The sequence below is a fragment of the Nycticebus coucang genome, chromosome X, assembly GCF_027406575.1.
Source record: "Nycticebus coucang isolate mNycCou1 chromosome X, mNycCou1.pri, whole genome shotgun sequence".
Taxonomy (NCBI): domain Eukaryota; kingdom Metazoa; phylum Chordata; class Mammalia; order Primates; family Lorisidae; genus Nycticebus; species Nycticebus coucang.
In genome coordinates, this window is record NC_069804.1 from 113,180,187 (window position 1) to 113,201,026 (window position 20,840).

Consider the following 20,840-nt stretch of genomic DNA (forward strand, 5'->3'; position numbering starts at 1 on the left):
GTTTAAGAAATGTGCCACCTATGCCTATACTCTTCTTTGTTCTAATTAGAAAAGGATGCTGGATTTTATAGAATGCTTTTTCTGGATCTATTGAGAGGATCATATAGTCTTTGTTTTTGCTTTTGTTGATATGGCAAATCTCGTTTATGAACTCGCGAATGATAAACCAGACTTGCATCCCTGGGATGAAACCTACTTGATCATGATGTATGACTTTCTTGATGATAAGCTATAATCTATTGGGTAGGATTTTGTTGAGAATGTTGGCATCTATATTCATTGGTGAAATTGGTCTGAATTTCTCCTTTTTAGTTGGGTCTTTCCTGGTTTTGGTATCAAGGTGATGTTTGCTTTGTAGAACATGTTGGGGAAGATTCTTTCCTCCTCAATTTTCTGGAATAATTTCTGCAGTGTGGGAATAAGCTCTTCTTTGAAGGTTTGATAGAATTCTGGTGTGAAGCCATCAGGACCAGGGAATTTTTTTGTTGGGAGATTGTTTATTGTTTCTTTGATCTCAGTGCTTGAAATTGGTCTGTTAAGGAGATCTATTTCTTCCTGACCAAGTTTAGGGAGAGGGTACGATTCCAAACATTGATCCATTTCCTTCACATTATCAAATTTCTGGGCATAGAATTTCTTGTAGTATTCGGAGATAATCTATTGTATTTCTGTGGCATCTGTTGTTATTTCTTCTTTATTATTTTTGATTGAGGTTACTAAAGATTTTACTTTTCTATTTCTAGTTAGTCTGGCCAAAAGTTCATCTATTTTATTTTTTTTTTTGAAAAACCAACTCCTTGTTTCATTATTTTTCTGAATAATTCTTTTGTACTCAAATTCATTAATCTCTGATTTAATTATGGATATTTCTTTCCTTCTGCGTAGTTCAGGCTTAGTTTTTTCTTATTCTTTTAATTCCCTAAGATGACTTGTGAGTTCATCGATGTGCTCTCTTTCTGCTTTTCGGATATAGGCATCTAAAGTGATAAATTTTCCTCTCAGGACTGCTTTTGCTGTATCCAAAGGTTTTGGTAGCATGTGTGTTCATTGTTGTTATGATCAAGGAGGTTAATGATTTCCTCTTTTATCTATTCCTGCACCCAACTGTCATTCAGCATAAGCTTGTTTAATTTTCATGCCTTTGTGTGAGGTTGAACATTTTTGTTGGAGTTGAATTTCACCTTTAAAAACTTGTGGTCTGAGAAGATACAAGGTAAAATTTCACTTCTTTTGATTCTGTTGAGGTTTTTTTTGTGTCCTAAGATATGACCAATTTTGGAGAATGTTCCATGGGCTGATGAGAAGAATGTATATTCTTTATTTTGGGTATGGAGTGTTCTATATACATCTATCACAGTTGTTCTAGGGTCTCATTTAAATCTCTAATATCTTTGTTTAATTTCTGTTTAGAGGATCTTTCCAGCTTGTAAGAGGAGTGTTAAAGTCCCCTGTTATTATGGTGTTACAGGATATCATATTGCTCAGACTAATTAAGGTCTGTTTCAAGAATCTGGGAGCATTTAAATTGGGTGTATAAATACTTAGAATTGAAATGTCTTCTTGTTCTATTTTTCCCTTGACCAATATGAAGTTTCCATCTTTGTCTTTTTTGACATTAGTTGCTTTAAATCTGCTTGTATCTGAAAATAAGATTGCAACCCCTCTTTTCTTCTGAATTCCATTTACCCGAAAAAATGTCTTCCAACCCTTAACTCTGAGTTTTAATTTGTCTTTTCAAGCTAGGTGTGCTTTCTGCAGACAGCAAATGGATGGCTTGTGTTTTTTAATCCAATCAGCAAGTCTATGCCTTTTCACTGGGGAATTCAAGTCATTAACATTTATTGAGATAATTGATAAGGGTGGTGGCATTCTATTCATCACATTTTGTGAAAGTTCATTGCTTATTTTTAACTTTTGCATCACTGTGGAAGCTAGGTTCTGTCTTTTAATTTCTGGGTGCTTACTTTGCTTGTGGTCAAGTGTGATGGTCAGTGCATAGAACAGGTTGAAGTATTTCCTGTAGAGCTGGTCTTGTGGGAAATTTCCTCAGTGTTTGCATATTGGTAAAAGATTTGATTTATCCATCAGTTTTAAAGCTTAGTTTAGCAGGATATAGAATTCTGGACTGGAAATTTTTTTGTTTAAGTAGATTACAGGTAGATAACCATTGTCTTCAGGCTTGAAAAATTTCATTAGAGAAGTCTGCAGTCACCCTGATGGATTTACCCCTGTAGGTCAATTGGCGCTTACTGTTGGCAGCTTGCAAAATCTATTCTTTTGTTTTGATTTTGGACAGGCTTGCCACAATGTGTCTTGAGGAAGCTCTATTTTAGTTGATACCTGGGGTCTGATATCCATCTGAAAAGAGTATGTCAGAATCTTTGGTGATATTTGGGAAATTTTTGTTTATAATATTCTCTAGTATGGCTTCCATTCCTCTGGAGCATTCTTCCCCCCTCCGCCTTCTGGGATCCCTATAACTTGTGTGTTTGAATATTTTCATAAAGTCCCATAATTCTGTCAGTGAAAATTTTGCTTTCTCTCTTTTCTTTTGCCTCTTTGATTATCTGAGTTATCTCAAGAGCTTTGTCCTCTACCTTTGAGATTCTTTTTTCTGCATGGTCTAATCTGTTGTCGATACTTTCTATTGCATCTTTAAGTTTCCTAATTGCTTGAATTCCTTCAGCTCTACTATATCCTTACTATATTCTTCATATCGTTCATGTCTTATTTGATTCTGTTTTTGAGTTTCCTTTTGGTTATTTTCCACTTTCTCAGCAATTTCCTTCATTGATTTCATCACCTGTAATTTAAATTCCCCTTCTGTCATTTCTAACATTTCTTTATAGGTGGAATTCTCAGAAATAGCTACCTCACAGTCCCTTGTAGGGGTTGCTCTGGACTGGTTTTTCATGTTGCTAGGATTTTTCTGCTGATTCTTCTTCATGAGTATTCTCTTTTATCTGTTTCCTTGCCCTAATTTTCCTTTCACTTCCTCTTGCTCTTTAAGTTATTGTGCCTCTGGCCTAAGGTTTCAATGAGTCTTTTTGATACAGGACTACCAGGATGAGAAAATTGAAGAGCAAGAAGGGATAAAAGACTTAAAAAAAGAAAAAAGAGAGAGGAGAGGGGGTGATTAAAAGGGAATATTGACAAAAAGAAGAGAGGCACAGAAAGAGAGGGACAGAAGTAATAAATGTGTACAGTAGGGTACTTTGACACACACCTTAGAAACCCCCAACCTCTGGGGGTGCTGGGTTGAGTGGTTCACTTGTGGTCAGCAGCTCTCTCCCAGTCTGAGCAGACACAGTACCCCACCTCCACCAAATAGAGAGGAGAGGAAAGATAAAAATACTATGAATCAAACCAAACAAACAGAAAACTTTACAGGATAAAATTGGAGGGGGGGGACCAAATAACAGGGGCAGAAACACTAGCAAAAATGAAGTTCTCATTGTTAAAGAAGGCAACAATGGAAAATTATAGTTAAAGTAGAAAAATGAAGAATGAAAAGAAAAAAAATCTAGGGGGAAAATGTTGAAATTAAGAAAAAAAGGCAATATATATCTATATATCTTGCTGAATATAGTCTGGGCAACAGGTGATCTTCTAGGATATGAGATACTAATCAAAATGCTGATACAGCTGTATGAGATGGAGATTGGAGGCCTCTGCTGACTTCTTTGCCCTCAAACTCTGGATGGTTGAGAGCCTGAATCTCTCCTCATTCTGCTTAAAAGACACTTTAAACCATTAATCTTGGCTAAGCAGATGCTTTCTCAGGAAAGCACTTGTTGCTGGGATCTCTCTTGAAGTGGCTGCCCACTTATCTGGTAAGCCAAAACCAGCCTCACTCTATGTCCCTGAGAGCCAAGTCTGCAAGGCAGCCTTCCCACTTGCAAACACTGGAAGCTCGGCTCTTCCCGGGAGTCTTAGTCCTGGCCTTTAGTGCTACTCACTAGATTACTCACCCAAGTTCTCCCAGCTCGTGCCTCGATCTGTGACCCTGAGGGCAGAGCCTGCAGGGGCAGTTCTCCCACAATGGCTGTGCATGCAGCCCACACCCAAACAATGTTACCTCCATTCTGCCTAGCGGCACAGTTCTGGACCCTGGACAATGCTTAAAGTCATCCGCACATTTGCCCAAGTTCTCCCAAAGTAATAAAATTGAGGGCCCAAGTCCAAAACAAACAAACAACAACAACAAAAAAAAATCCCACGAGGAAGGCCTTCCCTGTCTGCAATCTAGTTACTGTTGTGGTTACCGCCTCAGACCTCTTGCAACCACTTGCCACTTCTTTCCTGTTTCTGTCCTCCTCCCAGGGACCAGAAGTCTCTGGCTGTCTACCTGCATGCCCAAAGGGATGTATCTGGGCAAAGCCCAGAAGCTACATATGTCTGGAGTCTTCACTCCCCCATCTCACTGCTCTGGGTTGCAAAGAAGCTATTACTCAGCTGCCATTTTCCTCCCTCCACTAAATCCTGCTTCTTTATAAAGTACTCAGCCTCATGTATTCCTTTCTTTTGTAGCAAAACATAATGGACTAAGACACTTGTGCACTGAAAACCACAAAACATTGCTGAGATAAAGAAACTTAAAGACATGGAAAGACTTACTATGCTCATCATAAAACTTAATATTGTTGAGATGGCAATATCAGCAAATCTACAGATTCCATGCGATCACTATTCAAATTCAAAAGGTCACTTTTGCAGGAATGGAAAGTGGATGAAAATGGATCAAAAGTGGATACAAATGTGTCAAAGACTATGTCTTTGGCCATGGAAGCACTACACTGGTGAACAAGGTTGGCATCACTCTTTATGTAATGGCAACTGCCCCCTTAGCTCATAGTTTTAAGAAATGCACACTGCAACATATGGCTACGTAAAGTGTGTGCACATGAAGAATTGAAAAGTGACATGTGGCAGAAAATAACTTATGCCCAACACGAAGGGTGGAGGCATAATCTGTAAACTGGTGGTACCTACCTCACGTCTGTCATCATTTATAGGATTGTAAGTTGAAAACTTTGTATTGATATTCTTTGAATTTCAAAAGTTATGCCAGCTTATTGACTAAAGTGCAAGCATTACCGAAGGGTGGAAAATAAGTTGTGTGAATGTCCCTTTAACTCTTGCCTGCAGTTTGGAACTGCTAATTGCCAGCTGTTGAGAAAGGTCCCCCAAAAGTGACCACAGCATGAGCTTCTGTGCTATCATTGCTTGTTTAGAGGTGAAGATAAGTGGCCAAATCCCCTGAAGAACACGTACATGGGGCACCTGGTGTCAGCTCTCTGAGGAATGTGTCCGGTAGACAGGCTGGCTCTCCCTCAATCTGCAGGTGGTAACGTGACACTCCTCACAGAGTGCACCTTCAGGAAGAGAAGGGGGTGGGACTGTGGGATGGGAGGCATGTGGAAGCATGGTGAGAGCTGTGACAAGGCCCATTTCCCATTCACCTGCATGCAAATCATAAAACTGATCAAGGTATGGTCTTTGAAAACAAAATGTGCGTGTCCCCTCTGCTTCCTTCCTCGCTGCCTGCCTGCTTTCCACAGCCCTCACTAGCCAATGGGACTCCCTTGCAAAGCTCCAGTTGTGTCAGGTATCAGGCCTCCTTCTGCAGGCTTCCAAGTAAAGCGCCTGACAGAGTCTTGCCAATCTCTGAAAGTAACGTGTGTCCCTTCCCATCGGGATTTATTGACAAACTGCTTATCAAGGCAAGCCTGATGTATCCGCTAAGGGCATCCAGGAGCAAATGGGGGTGAAGGTAAGGGCACCAGGGCCTTTCATTTCTGGCCCTGTTAGCTCTTGGTTGGGGCAGGGGAAGAGCAATCCAGGACACACAACATACATCATGCAACGTGATTCTTTATTATGGAAAACAAAACAGTGATCACAAGTGGGAAAATACACAGAACTGGTTCTTGGGGTGGTTGTGTTGACATGGCCTACAAGCTAACTTTATCTGCTTAGGCAGTTGGGCCTCCAACTTCAGTCATGGGCGTGGCCTTACGCTGTAGCAAAGAAAAACAAAAATGATGTCGATGGAGACAAAGAACATCCAAGGGCTTCTTTCAGGGGATTCGTTGGAAGGCCTCCTCTGGGATCTTGCCCTCGGCCTGGAAGGAAAGAGTTGAAATGTCAGAAGAGCCGGAAACCCCAAGTTTCATCCCCAGGCTACCCACCCTTCATCTTCTTGGCCTTCCTGATGGCTCAGAGACATCCATCTTTTAGCCACTGGATTCCCAGACCTCACCTGGAGCAGAGTGAAGATCTGGCCAGCTCTGGTGTAGTTCCATTCGTTGTCCTGAAGGCACCTGGGATGGGAGAAGAACAGGTGACCTCCATTACTATACCAGGATGAATACACTGACCATGAAATCCCATCACTTCACCTATGCTGCTTTTGGGGGGTGAGGGGGTGGGATGGGGCTGGGTCACATGTACCAATATGAGCACTATTGTAACGGTGAAGAAAGAAAGACCTAGTAAAAACCAGCACACCTATTGCTAACAATCGTGCCCACTAGAATTCAAAGAACAGTAACAGGACTGTTTAAATGAATAAGGGAGCTTAAAACACATTGACAAAGAAAGATCTTTGAGAAAATAACACGTGAAAATTAAAAAAAAAATGCAAGTTTCCTTTTCACTGAGAGATAACTTATATACCGTAGCATTCACCATTCTAAAATGTGTAATTCAGTGCTTTTAAGTATATTTGCAAGATTGTGCAACCATCACAGCTATCTAATTCCGAAATGATTTTATCACCTCAAAAACTAACTCCTTAACCGTTAGAGATCACTCCCGATTCTCCCATCTCCCCTAGACCCTGGCAACCACCACGTTGCTTTTGTTCTCTATGGATTTGCCTGTTCTGAACATTTCATATAAATGGAGTCATACCATGTGTGGCCTTTTGTGACTGGCTTCTTTCACTCAGCACAATGTTTTTGAGGTTCGTCCATGTCAGAGCATATAATATCAGAACTATATTCTTTTTATCACTGAATAATATTCCGCTCCATGGATGTACCACATTAATTTGTCCACTTATCAGCTAAAGGACATTTGGGCTATTTCTACTTTTTGGCTATTATGAATAATGCCACTCTGAACATTCACATGCAAGTGTTTGAATGAACATATATTTCCCTTTCTATATACTTAGGAGTGGGATTGCTGGGTCATACAGTAACTCCATGTTTGACATTTTGCTCCATTTTACATGTGCACCAGTAATACGCATGAGATTTCCAATTTCTCCACATCCTCACCAACATCTGTACTCTTTCGTTTTTTTTTTTTTTTTTCTTTTGTAGAGACAGAGTCTCACTTTATGGCCCTCCGTAGAGTGCCATGGCATCACACAGCTCACAGCACCCTCCAACTCCTGGGCTCAAGCAATTCTCTTGCCTCAGCCTCCCGAGTAGCTGGGACTACAGGCGCCCGCCACAACGCCTGGCTATTTTTTTGTTGCAGTTCGGCTGGGGCTGGTTTTGAACCCGCCATCCTCAGTATATGGGGCCAGCGTCTTACGAACTGAGCCACAGGTGCCGCCCTCTCTTTCTTTTTCTTAAAGCAGTGGTTCTCAACCTTCCTAATGCCGTGGCCCTTTAATATAGTTCCTGTGGGTCGAGAACCACAGGTTGAGAACTGCTGTCTTAAAGCCATCACAGTGAGTATGAAGGGGTAACTCTCGGTGGACTTGATTTGTGTTTCCCTAATAAGTAATGATGTTGAGAAGTTTCTCGTGTGCTTTTTGGCCATTTGAATATCTTCTTTGGATTCAAAGGATTCAAATCCTTTCCCCATTTCTTAATTGGGCTGTTTGCCTTTTTATTGTTGAGCTATAAGGTTTCTTCACATATATTGTCAGATGTATGACTTGCAAATATGCTCTCATTCTCTTGGTTGGTTTGCCACTTTCCGGATAGTATCTGTTGATATGCAAGAGCTTTTAATTTTGATGAAGTACAGTTTACCTATTTTTTTTTCCTTTGGCTTATTGCACTTTGAGTTTCATAGATAAAACGTTGTTGCCTAATTCAAGGTCAGGAAAATTTACACCTATGATTCCTTCTAAGAATATTAAAAAAAAAAAAAAAAAACTCTGCAATTATTAGTTTATTAGTATAATCCAGGACTCAGATGTTCAGTATTCCTCCTGAAAGTACATAAACAAATACAAACGGAAAGAATTCAAGTCAAAATTATATAAAAAAACAGCACTCCGTCACAAAAGCGTGTAAAATTACAAGAACCCTATTTTAAAATCCTGTCACTTTAAGAGAACGATAATCTCAAAAAGCACCGAATTGCCAAATTGTCCCCTCAACTGCTAAACAGATAAACATGACTGTAATGAATGCATGTGGGTTTTGTAAGGAAAAATTAAATTCAAATAAATTGAATAACTTGTATTGAGATGTGAAGTTTAAGCGTCTTCTTTCCTATCAATTTGATTTAAAAAGGGGCAAACCACAATACATGAAAATATAACCGATTTTAAATGTGGCATTATTTTAAAGGGTGGACCAATTAATTAAAAATACTCTTAATGGAGAATCTGAAGTTTCCTGAGCAGTTCATATTTAGGTAAATGGGAAAAGACATTTACAGCCAGGACTTTTAGTCTTTGCTGGGACTAACATCAACAAAAAATGCAATATGGCAGTCTTGTATTTTAAGCTCGCACTTTTGGGGATACATTCTCAGGTCTTCTTTAATGTGGGAACTGCAAAATATAACTGCCATTACATGGTAACGGGAGTCAAAGAATAGAGTCCTTATGTAAAGATTAGGACATACTTTTCTATTAATCCTTCAAGGACAGACTTTCAAAATGTTTGATTCTAATAATCCTATGCTGTGGATAGATTGCTTACTCTTCACTTTGTAAAATATAAATGGGCTATGTGAAATTTGTCATCAACTTTGGAGTTTCAGTTATAGATGAAAACTATCTCGATTTAATTTTATTTATTTATTTTTTTGGCCAGGGCTGGGTTTGAACCCGCCACCTCCAGCATATGGGGCCAGAACACTACTCCTTTGAGCCACAGGTGCTGCTCTCGGTTTAATTTTTATTACCCCCATCGTGATATGCAGGGTGCTTAGACAAAAGGCTTTTTATCAGCTAATTATATGAAAAGTTAAACAATGTAATAATTCATGTGATCCGTAATGGGCAAAAAGCAAAAGACTAGCTTCCCCTCAAGAAGAAAAATTTCAGACCTATGAAAAGGACAACAGAAATAATACAAAAAAAAATTGTATTTCCTTAGAAGCATTCAGACTGTCAACAAAACAGCTGCAACTTTTTTTTTTTTTTTTGCAATGACACAGTGGTATTCAGTTAACAGAACAACAATTATTTCATATAAGCTGCATCAGAGACAACTGAAGATGAAAGACTACCATCCCCATATATAACTAATTTGTGCTGTGCACCAATAAGAACCTGCTTTAAATTTCCATGCCAATTTACAAACCCCATACTGTACCAGGCAAGGTTAGTAGCTATTGAAAATACCACCAGGACAGGGCTATATAAAGACACATTTGGTAGTGTTAACTATACAAAAAAAGACATTGTACGGTTTAAAAACAAATCTTACACAGCCTTACATTTCAATTTTTTTCTTTAAAAGGAGTGAGTTGTGTATAGGGGGGTTAAATGCTGTATAGACAAGAAAAAAAAAACTACGCTAGAACCAACTTATTCATCATCATCTTCGTCGTCTTCCTCCTTTTCGTCCTCTTCATTTTCCTCCTCTTCCTCCTGTTCCTTCTTTTTCTTGCTTTTTTCAGCCTTGACAACTCCCTTTTTCGCTGCATCAGGCTTTCCTTTAGCTCGGTATGCAGCAATATCCTTTTTGTATTTTTCCTTCAGCTTTGCAGTCTTCTTTTCGCAAGGCTGCTTGTCATCCACAGCAGTGTTATTCCACATCTCTCCCAGCTTCTTTGCAATATCACCAATGGATAGGCCAGGATGTTCTCCTTTGATTTTTGGGCAATACTCAGAATAGAACAAGATAAAGGCTGAAGGAGGTCTCTTGGGTGCATTGGGATCCTTGAATTTCTTTTTTGTTTCCCCTTTAGGAGAGCTATAGGTTTTCATTTCTCTTTCATAATGGGCCTTGTCCACCTTTGCCATATCTTCAAATTTTCCTTTCTCTTTAGCAGACATGGTCTTCCACCTCTCTGAGCACTTCTGAGAAAACTCTGAGAAGTTGACTGAAGCCTCTGGGTGCTTCTTCTTGTGCTCCTCCCGACAAGTTTGCACAGATAATGCATAGAACATTTTCCCTCTCAGCTTCTTAGGATCTTCTTTGCCCATGATTAGTTATTTTTCCTCAATGAGACACAGAGTCACCCAGTGCCCGTCCGGCTCTCACTTACCCCGGCGCTATCTCTATCTTCTAAGAGTATTATTGTTTTATCTGTAACTTTTAGATCACATGGTGTGAGTTAGGAGTCAAAACTCATTGCTTTGCCAGTGAATATCCACTTGTCACAGCACCACTGGTTGAAAAGATTATTTTTCTCCATTGGAGGTTTTCAGCACCCAGGAAGATAATCCATCGACTGTAAATGTGAGGGTTTATTTCTGGATTCAATTATTTTTTTTCTGATTTTTATTTCAAAATATTACGGGGGTGGTTTTGTTACATGGATGAATTGTACAATGTTGCAGACAGGGCTTTTAGTGTACCCATCACCAGAGTAGTGTACATTGTGCACGTAGATAAGATTTTATCCTTCATCCCTCTCCCACCCTGCCCCCTTCTACGTTCTCAATGTCCTTTACACCATTGTATGACCGCGTGTACCCATCATTTGGCTCCCAGGTGTTAGTGAGAAGATGTGGTGGCTTTTGTTTTGTTTTTTTCCCCATTCTTGAAATAGTTCACTTAGGATGATGTTCTCTACTTCCATCCAATACATATATATTCACTCAATTGATGGACACTCAGGTTGATTCTACATCTTCGCGTTTGTGAATTGTGCTCACATAAACATTAGGGTGTGAGTGTCTTTTTGATATAACGACCTATTTTCCTGTAGGTAGATACCCAGTTGTGGGATTGCTGGATCAAATGGTAGGTCTATGCTGTTGGATCCTGCAATTTCTTTACTAGGTATATATCCAGGTGAACAAAAATCATTTTACAACAAAGACATTTGCACCAGAATGTTTATTGCAGCCAAATGCATAATTGCCAAGTTATGGAAGCAACCCAAATGCCCATCGGCCCATGAATGGATTAACAAATTGTGGCATATGTATACCATGGAATATTATGCAGTCATAAAAAAGATGGAGATTTTACCTCTTTTATGTTTACATGGATGGAGCTGGAAAATATTCTTCTTAGTAAAGTATCTCAAGATGGAAAGAAAAACTATCCAATGTACTCAGTACTATTTTGAAACCAATATATAACCACCCACACTTTCATATGAATGATAAAACACAACTATACCCCAGGATGAAAGAGGGAAGACGAGGGTGAGGGGAAGGCATTGGGTGTTTGGTTGGAGGAAGTGTAATTGTTGGGACCTCCCCTACTGTGCATAATTCAAGTGTACATGTAAAATGTATTCAGAGTAGAGTATAAATGTCATAACCCAACAATTAAGTTAGAGAGGTGAAAGCTATGTTAACCAGTTTGATGTAAGCATTCCAAATTGTATATAAAATCAGCATATTGTGCTCCATAAATGCATCAATGTATGCAGTTATGATTTAATAAAAAATAAATATAAAAAACAAATATTTACATGAACAAAAACAAACAATTGGTAGGTCTACTTGCAGTTCTTTGAGGAATCTCCATACCGTTTTCCACAGAGTTTGTAACTAATTTGCAGTCCCACAATGTATAGGCATTCTTTTTTTCACCACATCCACACCAACATCTGTTTGTGTGTGTGTGTGTGTGTGTGTGTGTGTGTGATTTATTAATGGCCATTCTGATAGAGGTAAGGCAGTAGTTCACTGTGGTTTTAATCTGCATTTTCCTGGTGATTAGAGATATGGAGCATTTTTTTCATATGTTTGTGGGCCATTTGTCTATCTTTTGAAAAAAACTGCTCATGTCTTTTGGCCAGTTTTTAATGGGGTTGTTTGTCTTTTCTTGCTGATTTGTTTGAGTTCTCTGTAGGTCGGGATATTAGTCATTTGTTGTGGGGAAAGGGCTGTGAGGCGACAGGGCCCCCACAGCCTGGGAAGATGTTCAGAGAAAGACCCACTCTGGTTCGTTCTCCTTCTTCGTGCTGGTTCACAAAAATTTGTCACATGTAGGGTTTGAAAATATTTTCCCCCATTCTGTAGGTTGTCTATACTTTGCTGATTATTTCCCTTGCTGCAAAGAAACTTTTTAATTGAGTCCCACTTGTTTATTTTTGTTGCTTCTGTATTTGCCACTGGAGTCTTATCATAAATTCTTTGCCTAGGCCTATGTCTGGAACAGTTTCGCCTACTGTTTTTTTAATAGAATTTTTATGGTTTCAGATCTAACATTTAAGTATTTAATCCATCTTGAGTTGATTTTTGTATATGGTAAGATATAGGGATGCTGTTTCCTTCTTGTGCATGTGTCTCTCCAACCTTCTCAGCACCATTTATTGAAGCAGGTGTCCTTTCCTTAGTGTATGTTATCGTCTGCTTCGTCAAAAATCAGTTAGTCATAGCAACACAGCTTTATTTCTGGGTTCTCTGCTCTATTCCATTGGTTCATGTGTCTGTCCATATGCTAGTACCTAACAGTCTTCATTACTGTAGCCTGGTAGCAAGTTTAGAAATCAGGAAGTGTGAGTCCTCTAATTTTGTTCTTCTCTTCCCAGATTGTTTTGGCTTTTTGGAGCCTACTGTATTTCCATATGAATTGTAGGATCACCGTGTCAATTTTTACAAAGAAGCCAGCTGGGATTTTGACTGGGATTGTGTTAAGTCTGTGGATTTTTCTGGGTACTGCTGCCATCTTAATGATAGTAGTAAATCTTACAATCTGTGACGAGATGTCCTTCTATTTATCTAGGTCTTCTTCAGTTTTTTCAGCAATGTTTTGCACAGTCCAGAGTATAAGATTTGCACTTTTTTTGTTACCTTTTTTCCTAAGCATTTTAATCTTTTTGGTGCGACTGTTTTCTTAACTTCATTTTTGGGCTGTTCGTGGCAAATACATAGAAATAGTAATGATTGCTGTATATCGTATCCTGCAACCTTGCCGAACTTGTTTATTACTTCTAGTAGTTTGTTGCGGTGCATCCTTTCAGACTTTACATACGGAAGGCAAAGTCATGTGAGCATTATACTACTTTAAAAATTCTTCATATATATCAGTATAAAAGTATGGTAGCTTTTTTCACTGGTCCACTTTTTGTGGAAAGAAAAATAGCCACACAGTTATTTTTCCAAACTGCTTGTGAGTTTACGCTATCCACTCCCCTGCTGTCCCAATTCCTCCATCCCTGTACACACCCAGTACTCACTTCTGAGACCAATCGAGTTTCATGCCAGACTGGGTGGAGAAAGCCTGCACCATTTCCTGCTGTTCCTGGGAGAGGATGGGTGTGGAGTTAGAGCACAGTGTGGTCTTTGGAATGGAGAAGGCACGCTGGGTCTCTTTGGAGCTGGCATCCCTCACAAACAGCTCATCATTCACGATGCACAGACTAGAGGAAAAATGCACTCTCAAACAGTTGGACACATAGACAACCCCACATCCCCAACGACCAGATCCTCCTTAACCACTGCTACTCAGAAACCAAACTCTTTCCATATCCTGACTGTGCCTGACTTCCACCTTCCTTGGCTGGGAGCTCACCTTTGGAGAGACTGTTTGCCAGATTCTCTAGATGTCTATGTTTAACCCCAAAGCATTTACCCTGTACAAAAACTCAAGGAAGTGGATATACTCTTATCACCACTTACAGAGGAAGGCACTTAATCACACAGAGGTCAAGTAGCTTGATCAAGTTCACACAGTTAGTGACTGTTGGGGGTCAGCAAGGGAACTCGTATTTGGATTGCAGAGCCCACACTCTTTAAACACTAGGCTAGATTGCTCCTTGGATCTACCTCTTGGCCTTTCATAATATTGAGACTACCTGGAGGACTGTACTACTACACTACCACACCGCAAGCCCCAATCTTAGATGAGTGTTCACGCCCACAGCACAGCACTTACTTGGAATTGCTTCCGGGGGTAGCGATGAAGGTCCGGGTAAAGGCAAGAACAGAATCCTGATATTTTCCTTCCACTTCAAAGACAACAAACAATACCCCCTCAGAGTTGCACATGCTTTACTTGCTCACATGACATACCCAAGTCAGGGTCTTACTTTGATACTCATGCTGAAGGGGCCCAGACCAGAACAACTGCTCACTTAAGAGGCAAGAAGGTGTGTTGGGATGGGAAGGGCAGCAATAGGAAGAATCTGCTCCCAGTGACAGGGCCCCTATCAGTGTAGGTCAGACCCTGTGAAAACCACTTCCCGAGTTCACTTGATTCCTGTGTCACAGTAGCTCGAGAGAGGGTTATTCTTAGCTCCACTCTTAAAATGAGGAAACTGAAGGGTTAAGTTACTGCCTCAGGTTCACAGAATAAGGAGCCAGGATGAGAGCCATCAGGCTCTATAGCCTGCGTCCTTAAAATCTGAGCCATGCAGCAGGGCATACAGGCATGGACCTAGGTCAGACCACGTTGGTTTTTCGGCAGGGTGAGGGTCAGAGAACACAGAGGGAAGAAGTGGAAGAAGAGGAATGAAATCAGGGAATCTGGGAGAGTTCTGAGAGGAAGTCCAGACAGGGCAAGGAACAGTGCGGGACCTGGGAGGGGACCCTAAAGATACTCACTTTCCTTGAACACTCCGTTGATAGAAAAGCAGAGCATCCTTTCCTGAAAAGGAAGAGTCCAGATGCTCAGGATCCTCCTTCACCTCCCACCCACCTCTGGCTTTCTGGGCCTGCCTGAGGGAGGAAGCATGCGCTCACCGTCTGGAACCACATGTCCACCAGGAAGGAGCTGAGGTCATGCTGAGTTTTGGGCAACATTCTGAGGGTTTCCACAATGTCACATTTTGTGTGCTTCAGCAGCTTCCTCCTCAGGTCTGTGAGGGGAGGAAAAGCAAAGATGGAGGCTGTCACACCCTGACCCTGGGCCTCTATGAATGTCCCCTTCATATCACATACCCCTTAACTTGCCCGGTCTTCCCTGTCACACACTCACAGGGGTCCTTGATCACTTTCAAATTCCTGCTTTCTTTGAAGTACTCACACAAACTGCTCCTAGGAGGGAAAGAAGAACAAGGTTTGGTGGCCAGCCAGTGCAGTCATTTCCAGGAGCTGGCCTGTGATTACTGGGGAGACGCACAGCCCTGGAGCAGAGTCTGAACCTTTATACTCACGAAATGGGGTCCTCGCTATTGAAGGGAATGATCAAGGAGAAGCAGGCCTCATCATGGTAAGCACTGAAGAGACCCTGCCTGTTTCCATTGTCATAGATGGAATAATACCTGTGGGGGAGCAATTAGGGTAGGATACTTTTGTGATCTGGTTCCCAAATGAGATTTGAAAACTCACATGAGCAGGCCAGTGCTTCCTTGGCCCAGTTTGTACCATTTTTCCCCTTCCCTTTGGTTCCTAGTGGTACTTACTGCTGTAGGAATTCTAGGACTAGACTCTTTATGGTATCAGATCCTTCATAGCTTTCCTGGAATCAAAAGACATTTTAGATTATGTAGATGACAAAGCATGCCTTGACCCACCCCACATCTTGGTTGGTTCTTTTTCCTTACCTGGCAGGGTTTTACTAACTCAGGGACTCCAATGTCAACAATAACTGGTGAGGGTAACTCTTGTCCATCCTAGAGAAGGGAAGAGGAAGTCAGCAATGGAAACTAGGGAGGTGGCACTGGAGGACCAATTGAATGAACAGGCCCAGAGGGGAACAAGAGTCAAAGGTCAGGAGTGAGAGGACTCTGGAAATTCCAGTAGATTTTATATGCAAACATCTCTGTGTGTGTGTGTGTGTGTGTGTATACACACTGGCATGCACATTTTGGACATCTTTTTCAGGGAGAATATTAATGCATTATTCAAAATTCCATGTCCTCTACAGTGAAGGAGGGCATAGTGCAAACATGTCCTCAAGGCAAGACACAAAGGGCTTGAGAGCAGGTGAGGAGGTTATGCATGTTAGTAAGAATGAAAGGAAACAATGGTGACAGTAGATACTTACCAAACGTAGCAATTTGGGGAAACAATCACGGATGGCACTGTCCAAAATAAAAAATCGAATGAAGCCACTGACAGTTCACGGTGGCATTCTCTCTCTCTTCCCCTTCCCCATGTGCACACACTCTCTCTCTTGCTCTCACTCTCTCTCCCTCTTTCCCACCCACCTCTTATTATCTTTTTTCTCTCTCCCCCTCTTACTCTCGTCTCTTTCCTTTCTCCTAGGTAGCCCCCATCCGGACTGCTCTGACTTGCTTCTCCAGTGTCACAGAAGGAGGATTTGGAGTCAGGCTCCAGGGCTTCCTTGCCTCTGTGCCTCCCTTACCTTTCTACAGGACACCATGAAATGACTGAAGGGAGGAGGGAATAGGGCAGGAGCCAAGAGCTCTGCTACCTCGCCAGGTGTCCACCATTCTGCTGCACATAACTCTGGCCCTGGCTGACACCAGGTCATCCCCCAGGGATAGGCGATGATGCTCAAGCAGGGAGTTGAGTGAGGCCAAAATCAGGAGTCAGAGTGAGGAAGATGAGGAGATGCCAGAAAGGGCATGAAGGTCAGGGAAGAAGACATGGGAAAGACACAGGAGAAAAGAAGCCAGGAGAAAGAGGAAGCAAAGCACAAGGAAGGAAAAGCACCAGTGCTCTCCCATAGTGGTGGGAGTCTGGGAGGAAGAGAGAAGGCTCCCCTGCAGCTGCGCTTTTCCTCACCTGCCCCTGGCTGGCCCTGGACAAAGAACCAGGAATGGGAACCATGCACCTGTTGGCCTGGGGCCCACTGGAAGCAGGCAGGGCCTTTGTCACCTTGGTGAGCCCATTGAGCTGGGCGTGGGAACTGCAGCAGCCTGGGGGACAGGAGACCTTCCCCCAGGAGTGAAGCATCAGGCCCCAGATCAGCATGGGGTTGAGGGGCTGGGGGCCCCTCTCAGGATCACCAGGTTCTTTCCTGATGGTTGCCATCCAGCTGTGCCCATCTGAGCTGGTGCCTTGCCCAAGGAGCCATTCCCACCTCAGGATACCCAGGCCTCCTCTAAAGGACCAGGCAGGATGCTGTGAGGTGTGGGAGGAGGAAGGGGGAAGTACCCTGAGAGGCCTGCCCTGTCCCCTCAACTTCCTCTGCTCTCTGCCTCCCACTCCTGCTTCAGGAAGCCCTCTGCTCACTTCTGGTCTCTCAATTCAGGGAACCCAGTTTTCTCCCCAAGAAGCGTCCATCTCCTGTCATTGCACCAGAGGAAAAGATGTCACAACAGCAGCCACCCAGGGCCTCGGCCCTCTGCCTGGGGCTGGAAAGCCACCATGTCATCCTGGGACAGGAGGGTGGGCTGTTACAGAGCAAGGGAAGGAGGGCCCCTCGCAGAGACAGGAGGGAAGGCCCATGTCAACAAGGATGCATGGGCCTGGGTCATCATGAGGTCTTGGACTCTCAGTCCAGGGCCCAACGTCTGGCCCAAGTCTGGACAGCCCTGGTGCTGATGATGAGGGGAGCCCTGCTTCCTGGCACGCACTCATTCAGGGCATGCTGGAGGAGGCTGGGTGCCGAGAGGTGGCAAACACACCCACGAGCAGGGGAAAAGGCGAGCAGGTCATGGAAGGAAAGGAGCTCGGTAAGCACAGCTGAGGGACACAGAAAGAGAGGAGAGGGCAGGCCCGGTGGTCTTCCCAGAGGCCAAGGCTGCCTCCTCCTGCAGAAGAGCACTGTCAGGGGCAGCTCTGTCTCCTGGGGGATGAAGGCACCCAGGAAGTGTGACAGTGGTTACCACTGACCTTACGTAGGCAGACTTGTCTGGGAAGGTGCTGCACAGCGGGTTCCCTTCTAGCCACAGCTCTTCCAGCTTCAGTGCTTTCACCTTGGCCAACTCACAAAGTGACTCCAGCTGAGAAAGATGAGGGGAAAACTGGGGAGGGAGTCCCAGGGAAAGAGAGACATCTGGGAGCCTGGACCCCTCAGTCCCCTCCTTCACCTTCACCCACAGGTACCTCTGCCTGCCTGTTGTCATCACCCTGGTGATGACAACACTCAACACTCCCCCCCACTCAAATTTGATCTGGCTCCCTCCTCTCACCTCATTTCTGGAGAGGTTCAGGATCTTCACATCGGGGGCCTTGTCTATAATGTCAGACAGGCCATCCAGATGGTACAGATTGTTGTTGCACAAGTTCAAGGACAATAACTGGGGCCGAAGAAGAGTTAGGGTGACAATTACTCTCCAGGGCCTCGGAGACAAGCCTGCCCTCCACCCCATCTTGTCCATCCCTCTTCCTAATGCCTCACCTCAGGGAAATTCCTCTCAATGATCTGCAGGGTGGCAGCCATGCAGCTTCTTCGATTCAGGATTATGTTCACATTACAGTCCACCAAGTCTTCATAAAAGGGAATCAGAAGGTCAAGAGTGGTTTTCCTGAACCAGTGATAGCAATGACTCCCTCCTCAAGTTGTCATCCATGAGTCTCCCTCCCAGGAAGACCCTGCTGCCCACATCAAGGCTAGAATCACTGCTGACAGCCATACCTGGGTCAAAGCAGAGGTTGTGGAGGTCAAGAGCTTTGTGGTAGACATCATATCGTCTGGTCATGGTCAGCTGCAGAGACAAAGACAGAGAGTGGCTCTGAGGCTGTGCTCTGAGTTGGTGACGGAGAAATCGGAGCCTGGGCCAACAGGTGAGTCTGGGAAATGGCCAATACAACGTGCTTTGAGTCTGCCTTACCTTTAGATCCTCCATTTGTTCTGGCTTCAACTTATGCTTTATAGAGAATGGTACACCAGAAGGACTGACAATGATAGATATCTGCAGGAAGGAGAGGCAGAGCAAGCTCCAGGACCTCTAACCACACAGAAGATGACCAGCCCCTGGCCTGTCCTCCTGCCCGAGACTAGGTACAGAGAGTGCCCCCAGGCACACACCTTTCGGTCATTCTCATCACAGATCTTGTAGCTGACATCCTTCAATGCAGAAGCAGTTCTATCGTCCTCAACAAAGAACCGGGCCCGATTTTTGACACAGTGGAACTACAGGGAGCAAAGGCCAGAGCAACAGTGTCAGAGGTCAACAGCCCCTGCTGAGCCAGACCTTCCTGCCTCCCATCCATGCCCATCCGTCTGGCTTCACCATCCCTTCTTACATCAACAGGTGTGAAGGGGACGCTGCAATGGCTCTGGATTGAGCTCACTAGCCATGCCTTGTCATAGTTTGCTCCACGAGGAATCTAAGGGTGAAAAGAACAAATAGGAGAGAAGAGAGACAGCATGGAATTGAGTCTGGAGAACACAGACAGGAGTGCTCTTCTGACCCTCTGCCTTGCTTTAACAGACTTCTAATGAAGGGACAGCTGACATGATTTCTTATTTTTGTGCCAAATATAGATCTCCTAAGCCCCCGTACTGTCTATTCAGAAACCCTCCTCCAAATAATCAACTTAAGTAGTTTAATGTGGTCTTCCTTCTATAGGGTTCCAGAATATTCTACCTATGTAGACCTGCCAAGACACTCACTGTGACCCTGAACCATCTCCCCCTGGATCTGTCTTGTCTGCTCCTCCCAGATGCTCTATCTGGAGGTTTTTCATCTCTCCACACAGTGATATGGATTTGGTCTTCATTTTGCCATTTCACTCCCCTCCTGTTGCGTTGAGTGGTATAAGGAGTGCTGTGGGGAAAGAGAGAGGAGGAGGGGTCCATGAATGCTAAGAAAGTCTTCCATACACACTCTCCTCGTGGGCACCATGGCTACAGTTTGGATTGCTCAACTGTCATTCCACCCCTATCATTCTTCACTTTTTCAGTCAGAGAAGTGAGAGAGGAATTCATAGACAGTGAATGAGTTGCACTGTCCCAGGATTTGCTACGTGCAAAGCAGACTGCTTGGTCACTTGCCGTCTTATTCTGGAGTTCTCACGGACATCCCTCATCTCCCCGTTTCCATCATCCACCCGGTGACGTGAAGACAGATGCCCATATCCACCATGTTCATAATGAAGGTGCCTTCTGTCATAGTTATCCCGGTAAGAATACCGACCTTTCTTTCTTTCTTCAGAATAGTAACCACCATCATTGTGTTCTAAAATTAGAATAAAAATTAAAGCTTGAAGTCACATCAGTCACAGCACTCCTGATAGCATCCAGTTAACCAGTACTACATCCTCATGGTAGGGCAAGCAAAATGTCAATGTGCCCCCAAGGGACCAATCATGCAAACCACAGAAAGCAAACTCCTCTGCTCACCTGACTGTCTAGGCATGAGAGCTTTATCTCACAGGTGGCACAATCAGGGAAGAAATCTTCTTTTTTGCCTGTGTGTGTGTGTGTGTGTGCAGTTTTTGGCCAGGGCCAGGTTTGAACCCACCATCCCCAGTATATGAGGACAGCACCCTACTCCTTGAGCCACAGGTGCCACCCCCAGGGAAGAAATCTTGAAAGAAGAAACAACTCTGTTGAACCATTTCAGAAATGGAACAGGTTTTTATATAAAACAGAGTTACATGCATCCATGGGCCAGAACAGACATCGGCCACACACTGGGAAGCTGTCTCAACTGTGCCTTCTCTCAGGCTTCTCTAATGACAACTCCAATACCTGGGAGGCAACCTCTCT

The 20,840-nt window shown here is 43.2% G+C and overlaps 2 protein-coding genes across 2 annotated transcripts; both read right to left on the reverse strand.

Moving 5' to 3' along the window:
- Positions 1 to 6,080: 6,080 nt before the first annotated feature.
- LOC128577385 (nuclear RNA export factor 2-like) lies at positions 6,081 to 20,269 on the reverse strand. The gene is made up of 20 exons (XM_053579613.1): positions 20,124 to 20,269; positions 19,743 to 19,896; positions 19,373 to 19,456; positions 19,155 to 19,259; positions 18,958 to 19,038; positions 18,762 to 18,831; positions 18,525 to 18,613; positions 18,316 to 18,423; positions 18,017 to 18,126; positions 16,260 to 16,296; positions 15,817 to 15,885; positions 15,676 to 15,731; positions 15,427 to 15,534; positions 15,249 to 15,307; positions 15,014 to 15,129; positions 14,876 to 14,918; positions 14,208 to 14,280; positions 13,510 to 13,692; positions 6,263 to 6,323; positions 6,081 to 6,125 (listed from the first exon to the last, which is right to left on the reverse strand). The coding sequence occupies exons 1-20, from the start codon at positions 20,156 to 20,158 to the stop codon at positions 6,081 to 6,083; spliced, it is 1,686 nt and encodes a 561-aa protein (XP_053435588.1). The 5' UTR covers positions 20,159 to 20,269.
- Positions 9,731 to 10,351, reverse strand: LOC128577386 (high mobility group protein B1-like). The gene has a single exon (XM_053579614.1). The coding sequence runs from the start codon at positions 10,349 to 10,351 to the stop codon at positions 9,731 to 9,733; it is 621 nt and encodes a 206-aa protein (XP_053435589.1).
- Positions 20,270 to 20,840: the final 571 nt, after the last annotated feature.